This window comes from Vicia villosa, unplaced genomic scaffold (assembly GCF_029867415.1).
Source record: "Vicia villosa cultivar HV-30 ecotype Madison, WI unplaced genomic scaffold, Vvil1.0 ctg.000030F_1_1, whole genome shotgun sequence".
Lineage (NCBI taxonomy): Eukaryota > Viridiplantae > Streptophyta > Magnoliopsida > Fabales > Fabaceae > Vicia > Vicia villosa.
Genome location: NW_026704964.1, coordinates 525,448 through 534,008, shown reverse-complemented (window position 1 = coordinate 534,008; position 8,561 = coordinate 525,448). Strand labels below are relative to the sequence as shown.

Here is an 8,561-nt window from a genome sequence, read left to right as displayed (position 1 = left end):
AAAAGACTTCGGAGATGCATCTCCAAAGCCAGGGGTATTATGGAGTTTTTAGCAAGGTTCTCACCCAAGGGGTGATAAAGAAATTGTCATGATGTTTGGGTGTATTTTCTAAGGCCCAACTCCATATTTTTTATTTTTTTTTAAAGTAAAAAGTCGCACAAGTTAAAAAATATTTTAACCGTGCAGTCACATTTTTTTGTACCAATGAATGAACAGTGTAGAAGTAACCTAGTGCTTCCTTTACCTTTCTCTTCTTAATCTTACAAAGTACAAAACCCTACGAGGAGCGAGTTTCAGATTTCCTACTCACTCTCCGTTCTTCATCTCATTCCAAACTAACCTCTCTCCGCCGCAAAATGCCTCCTAAATCCGCCAAATCGAAGGAAGTTCCAGCTGAGCGACCCATCCTTGGTCGATTCTCTTCTCACCTCAAGATTGGAATCGTATGCTTCTATCCATCTCTCTCAGAATCGCACAAATGTTCAATTTTGATACTATTTTCTCAGTACCTTTTTCAATTGCAAAATTGGGCATTCCATTAATCAACTTCATTCCATGCATGATTGATTCTATAGAATAGTGATATTTGTGTACTTAAACTGAGCTAGAAGCATTGAGCTGTTTGTTTGTTTGTTTGTTTGAATTCATGTTAGTTATTGTTACTCTCTTTTTCAGGTTGGTTTGCCAAATGTTGGAAAGTCTACTCTTTTCAATACTCTCACCAAGATGGCTATTCCTGCTGAGAATTTCCCCTTTTGCACTATTGAGCCTAATGAGGCAAGGGTTAATGTTCCCGATGAGCGTTTCGAGTGGCTTTGTCAATTGTTCAAGCCAAAAAGTGAGGTTTGTAATGTCTCTCATACCATTGTTGGTGAATCTCTCTTGTTAATTTATTATTATGCACTCACAGGGTTTCTAACTTTTGGTTGTTTGTTATTTGACGAGTAAGCGTGTTATGTATCTTGACGTGTTTTGTTGGATTTGTAAATACAGGTCTCGGCTTTCTTAGAAATCCATGACATAGCCGGATTGGTTCGAGGTGCTCATCAGGGACAAGGGTTGGGAAATAGTTTTTTATCTCACATCCGAGCTGTTGATGGCATTTTCCATGTTTTACGTAAGACAATGACTGCTCTTATTTTTCACACCACTTTTACATTATGATTTTATAATGTTGTATTGATTTGGGGGGTTATTAACCTATAGTCATTGCCGTTCGTTAGGTGCATTTGAGGATCCGGATATTATCCATGTAGATGACACTGTTGATCCCGTGAGGGATTTAGATGTTATTACTGAAGAGCTACGGCTGAAGGTATGCTTAATAAATACCTTTTTTTAATCATAGAAATGACTTATGGGCCAACCACCATTCTTGCGTGATGAAATATCAATTTTTATTCACATTGATCTTTGCTCCATTGATTATTTTTTCTTTAATATCCAACTGTTTATCTGTGTGTTTTAACGCTAAGGAGGATCTCTTACCGCCAAATTCGTTGTAATTTCTTCTTTTAGTTTTGATGAATTTATTATTTTAGCATAATTTAAAGGTTGTACCTTTTCAATAGAACTTCTTATACACTGTAATATAACTGCTAATACTTTCCCTCTGGATAACATCATAGGATATTGAATTCATGCAAAACAAGTTAGAAGATCTTGAAAAGAGCATGAAGAGGAGCAATGACAAGCAGTTAAAAATCGAGCTTGAATGTTGTCAAAAGGTTTGACTTTTTCTGAGCATTATTTGCACTCAGCTAACTTTTGTATGATACTATGCCATTATTAGCCACCTTTTGCCTCATTACTTTATACTATGATTTACAGTTTACTGCCATTGTAATTTGAATCTATTATGTGTTTGTCTTGTCTTACTTTTTTTGTGGTATTTTTTACTGGTGCTTTCTGTCACGAGTCTCTTTTATATTCCACAATACATTGCTGCAACAGCAGTAGTTGCTTGCAGAAAATATCTCAAATTTGGAAGGAAATCAGGAATAAATATTTGAAGTTGTATTATTATGTAAATCGTCAAATTCAATTGCTGTCAATGGATTGGATATAACCTCTATTTGCTCTTAAAAGACATGGAAATTATGTTTGTGTCTGTTTGTTTATGTTATGCATTGCATTCTCTTGTAAGGATGATTCTATCACTTAAATGTACCGTCACATTCCTTTTATCTTGTGTGTATAAGTTTTGTAAATATACACACAAAGTAGTTGCGGGTAAATATTAGATGAAAACTGTGGTTGTAATTTTTCACATCTTTAGGTCAAGGCATTCATCGAGGAGGGAAAAGATGTACGCCTAGGGGATTGGAAAGCTGCCGAGGTCGAGATCTTAAATTCCTTCCAGTTGCTTACTGCCAAGCCTGTTGTCTACTTGGTAACATATCTCACTTTACTTTCTTTGACTTTTTGTCTGTCTTTGTTTTAGTACTAGATTTGACGCTTGTCGGATATTATGTTGGACAAAATGTTTAGCATACGCTTTAGCGTAACAATGTTTTTCTTAAACCTTATAATGACTTTGAGCCGAGCTTGATATTACTTGGCATGAAAATAGAATCATGGTAGCATGTTAGTAACTGATACCTATCTTTTTTTCTTTAACAACGTTCCTTGCTTGCTTTTTACCTTTGTATTTCAATATAGCAGCATTTCACACACATTTTTCTTGTGAAGACCATATTTCATATATACTTGCATTGCATGAAAGCATATAAGCGTATCATATTTACTTTTAATTCTTTAATTTGGATATCCTTGTCATTTCATGTTCTGGAATATTTGGAATTTGCCTTATCACTTTATGTATTTTTTGTGTGTATCACATATCTTTTTCAGTACTTTGTGTAAGTATATATTGATAATGACTAATGAGTTAAGTAAAAACTCATATTGTTCCGTTTTCGGTATTTCTGATCTGCTTATGTGGATTTTCCATCTCTTAATACTTACATTTTATTCACAGGTTAATATGACCGAAAGAGATTACCAAAGAAAAAAGAACAAGTTTCTTCCCAAAATTCATGCATGGTACGTAGTTATGTTTTTTTTTTCCTGTCATTTTTCTTCTTCTTCTGGAATCAAGTTAGACTTTGTCTCATTCCTTGCCCCCCTCAGCCTCTGTGTGAGTATAAAGGATGCTATAAATAGTTGCAAAGTACTTAAGTTATTTCTCTCATCTGGGAGCCATTGGAAGAAGAAATTTGTTACTAGTTAGGCACATTTTGTTGCTTATGCAATACTGTTTACTTGTAACTTGTATATTCTTATCGTGCCTAGTTTATAATGTCGAAAGAAAATTTTATTAATATTAGTCACCTTTGTTCTCCAGGGTCCAGGAACATGGTGGTGGACAAATGATTCCTTTCAGCTGTGTCTTAGAGAAGAGTCTCTCAGATATGCCTCCTGATGAGGCAGCTAAATATTGTGAGGAAAACAACGTTCAAAGGTCAGTTCAATGCTTGTCCTATTGCTAATTAAATGTATGAATGCAAAGTTATTACGTAAATATTTTGTGGATTTGAAAAGAAGGTTTACTTATACATCAAACATTATTTTAGTTTCCTTGCATATTCAGTGCGTCTATATGCTTATGTAAAGAGAATTAGCTCTGTTCTCATTTAAAGAAATTGATAATAAATGCCTTTTTTAATCACAATTAAAATTACTACATCAAGAGGTTATCCTGATTGCCTTGCCTTTTGTTTTTATTTTTTAATAATCTTTGTTTTCATTAGAAATTGTTGAATAATTCTTATGCTTATTAATTTTGAAGAATCGGTGCATAATTTATATTCTACTAAAATTGTTATATCCTTCATTTCGACAGTGCTCTCCCCAAAATAATAAAGACTGGATTTTCAGCTATCAATCTCATTTACTTTTTCACAGCAGGACCTGATGAGGTGAATATCTGTTTATCTCCTTTAGTACTTTTGTCTTTCAATTATATATGAATACAGCTTTGCTATGCTTACACCAATATCTACACCGTATGCACTCTTCACCATATTTATACGCTGAACGGTGTTTTTTAATAAAATAATATTATTTTTTTAAAATATATATATATATATATATATATATATATATATATATATATATATATATATATATATATATATATATATATATATATATATATTTTTTTTTTTTTTAAATATTTAATTTTAAATATTTAATTTTAAAATTTATTTTATAAAACAAATATAAGATTGTATCATTAACCAACTTCACAACTATATTAACCACAAAAATATAAGTCATTAACCAATTATTTTACTTATAATTCATTAACCACTTTCACTACTTCATTAACCAATAAAATACATACTATTAACCATGTTTTGACACTAAATTATTAATATGTTAACCAACATTTACTCTCCATTAACCAATTTTATTCTACTATTTAATATTTTTTTTATGTTTGAGAACTCATTAACCAAGTTATGAACTTTATTAACCAATTTTATAAATATGATTAACCAAATTTTGTACCCAATATATTAATTTTTTATGTCAATATATATTAACCAAACTTTGAACTGTATTAACCAAGTTTTAACATTTCATTAACCAAAGTAGTTTTAAAAAAATATATATTAATAGTAAAAAAAAAAGAAAACACTGTTGACGTATTTGTGAAAGTGTTTAAGGTGTAGGTGTAGGATTTAGTGTAAGAATAACATTTTTCTATATGAATAAGTTGTTGTATTGGTTTGATAAACTTGCCAAATTATATAATAGTTTCTCCCATAGTTGCTATAATCTTACTATTGGCAATTCGATCTCCACCGTTCTATACGAGGTAATATAACTATTTGAATCATGCGATGGATGGATGAATCAGTGCAATTTGTATCATTGATAAGTGGAGTAGTGCACTCAAAGATTTGTTTTTATATTACATTTCTTCACCTATTTCTCGTCAAAAGCATCGTAAAGTCAAATATGATTAAATCATTGAATGAAAAGAAACTAAAGGTCTGGTATGAAACACACATGTTTGTTAAACCTCCCTCCCTCCACCCTATCTTTTCTTTTGATGCATGTTCCTTTTTTGGGCCTCTATGGTGGTTCTTATTCCCTAATATGAGCTGAGAATTGTATTTTGCTTGAATTTTTTTTTTTTTGCGGTGTTCTGTCTAAGATTACAGGTTTTGGTGCCTTAACTTTTGTGGCTATAATTTGTTATTTTCAGGTTAAGTGTTGGCAAATTAGACGCCTAACAAAGGCTCCTCAAGCTGCAGGAGCTATCCATACTGATTTTGAAAAGGGATTTATTTGTGCTGAGGTTAGTTCGTTGATTTTGGATAGTTCTTGTTCTTGATCAGCCATTTTCTCTCTCTCCTATTGAACTAATTTATTTATCATCTTGACATCCATATGTGTAATTATATATTGATTATACAATTAAATTATCTGCGAAGGTTTTGTTGCAACGTTGTTTCTTTATCTTTGATAATCAAACATAGGAATCCTTAGATTCTAAGATTGAATACTAAATGTTCCGTACCTTCATGGCAAATTTAGACGAGATTTTCTTCATGATTCTAATTAAGCTATTTCACCCTTGCAATATGAGTTTCTAGTTGATAAGAATCTAATTGAAACATGCTTTTTAAAAGTCGGTTTCTTATTAAGGCACAATCATCACTGCTACTCATTGAAGTTTGTTCTACAATCATCCAACACTTGTTAATATTTCTAGCTAAACATTCCACTTATGAGAATGTGTTCAGTCTATGAAGTTTAACTTATCATGATTGATTCATTAACTTTTCTCTTTCTATTATTGTTGTTTTTGCTGTTACAGTAATTTGTATATTGATAGACGTGTTCAATATTTGCAACCATTGATCCGGGTGCTTTTCAAAATGTCGTTTCAGGTGATGAAATTTGATGATCTAAAAGAACTTGGTACCGAGTCAGCTGTAAAGGTATAACTTTTTTGTATTTCTATTGTGAAAATATTCAGATATAATAACTTCATCAAAACAAAAAAATTGAAACAAAATTTCAGATATAACATTTTAGGTTAATTGTAGCTGATCTAGGATCACTTAACCTAGGTGTAACATCTAGAAACCTAACCGCGTGTTGTTCTTTGTTGTATTATTTGTTAGGCTGCTGGAAAATATAAACAGGAGGGGAAAACTTATGTGGTCCAAGATGGAGACATTATATTTTTCAAGTTCAATGTTTCTGGTGGAGGGAAGAAGTGAACCAGAACTTCGCCTTTTCTAGCAGTTTGCTGGTTTACATGCATGACGGACACACGCCTACCATGTTCGATTGAGAATTCTTTAAGAGGTGAAAAGTGTAGTTTTCAGACAATTTTCATGATGATGTACTTAGGTTAATTATTTCTAGTGGATTTTAATTCGGAAATTACAATTTGTTAAGTTATGTCTTATAGCAGTTTTGAATATATAAATGTCCTATTGAGTTATTGCATGATGGATCAATCAATATATTGTTTGTTATACACATTTTTTTGACGTGAAGTAGGAATTTGTTTGTTACTTATTTAATTTCTTGAAAGAAATGCTAGGCTCTATTCTATGACCATGTTTTCATGTGCAAGTGTATAAAACTTTTTTAAAACTATATATTTGGATGAGCAGACTATGGGATTTGATAAAAAATACATTTTAACATTTGTCCAAATCACATTTTAGCTAAAGAGTTAATAGTTTTCAAAGGTGATTATTTTTCTTCAAACAAGTATATTTAGAAAAGAATTACACTCCCTCATTTGTGCATTCTATAATTTTAATTTAGTAGTTCAAACTCCTAAAAAAGAATATTTTTTGATATTTATAAATATTCAAATATTTTAATGTAGAAAGTAGAAATATTTTTAAAATAATTTTCTCAACTTGATGTTATGTTACATATCAGATCAAACACACTTATCATAGACCATCAACATCAAACATCTACATACTTCAAAATTTCAAGGTATAATTATTCTCATCTTAGAGCAACTTTAATGAAAGTAATCAACATATAACTTCAATATAAATCACAACAATCATCAAGTTTAGTCACGATTAGGGGTGGCAAAGTAGGTTGTCTTTAAACCTACTTCATTTAAGTCCATCCAAAAGAGGGTTGGACTAATTTAAATGTCCGAGCTTAAAAGTCAAACCCGTCCCGTTAACTAACGAGTTGACGGGTTAGCGCGCCAAACTTTTTCCTTTTTTAGTTTAATTTACTAATTTAATTACATTTTTTTAAATAATTTACTACTTTATTTATAATTTGATTTACTATTTTAATTACAAATTTTATATTTGGTTGATTTTTGATTTCATATGTCATTACCTTTCAAATAATAATACACACTTTTAAGAGTCATTATGTAATAAAATATATAAAAATTTATAGTATTTTACTAAACAATAATAATATTTTTTTTACTATTTCATTACTTCTTAATTTTTTAACTCCTATCTCATAAATTATTGAGCTTCATAGTTGAAACTTGCATCCACCATCCATGTAAGCGAAACAACATGAAACAAGTTTTTCAATTCATGGTGACGATAGAAGTAAGTATTCAAATTCTAATCTTTATCAATAAAAAAAATTTTAGTGGATTGACATCCTCAACACACTGTTCAATTTTAATTCAAAGTAATTTTTTATAAAAAAAAAGCCCGCGGACAAAACCCGCTTCGGCCAACTCATGCCCTATTTTTAAAGCGAGTTCGGTAGGGCGGCCCACCCTTCGACCTGAAACCACTATGGACCCTATATGTGGAGATGAGTATTATATTGCTAATTAAATACTGTTCGTAACTGGATGACCATAAAGACAACTGATGGGTACTCCACAAAGCATGCTGAGGGACATGAGTGACGTAGATGAAATTTACGCGTCTTGCATACCAGGATAAATGTCTAAGGGTACAATATTGAATCGGATAATGGTGACACGATTTATGCCTCATGTTTAATATAGATATAAGTGCAAAAGAGTAATTGTGCACACAAGTATTACCATAGGAAGGTTTTTCATATCACATAACATTTTCGTGACTTGAGCAGCAGTGATGTGTTGCTAGATACCACTCACTGTTTATTATATTAAAAGTGCGATTTAATATGAGTGTCAACGTCACGAGAACCTACAAGGTCACACGCATAATAACATATGATGAGAGATATAATAAATAAGGAACATTGTAAAGTACGATGTGATTAAGTGAATTATGGAACACCGTAAGATACAATGCGCTTACGTGAATCGTAGAATATTGTAAGGTATGATACAATTTAGTGGAATACAGAATACAATAAGGTACCATGTGCTTAAGTGAAATACAATACACTATAAGGTATGGTGCACTTAAGTTGACTTTTTATCTTACACTAGTGGTTCTATAAATAGAACCCCCGTGCAAAAACTTCACACTCGATAAAATTCGGTTTGTGAAACCCTAACTGTAATCTCTCTCTCTCTCTCTCTCTCTCTCTCTCTCTCTCTCTCTCTCTCTCTCTCTCTCTCTCTCAAAGTCTTCATTTGCAGCAGCTAG

General features: G+C 31.6%; 1 protein-coding gene across 1 annotated transcript; it reads left to right on the top strand.

The window, feature by feature from the left end:
* Positions 1-248: 248 nt before the first annotated feature.
* Positions 249-6,518, top strand: LOC131622452 (obg-like ATPase 1). Its single transcript, XM_058893485.1, has 12 exons — positions 249-443; positions 676-843; positions 994-1,117; positions 1,224-1,315; positions 1,629-1,727; positions 2,279-2,392; positions 2,981-3,045; positions 3,347-3,463; positions 3,845-3,920; positions 5,219-5,311; positions 5,907-5,957; positions 6,144-6,518. Exons 1-12 carry the CDS (start codon positions 357-359, stop codon positions 6,240-6,242), a joined length of 1,185 nt encoding a protein of 394 aa, XP_058749468.1. The 5' UTR covers positions 249-356; the 3' UTR covers positions 6,243-6,518.
* Positions 6,519-8,561: the final 2,043 nt, after the last annotated feature.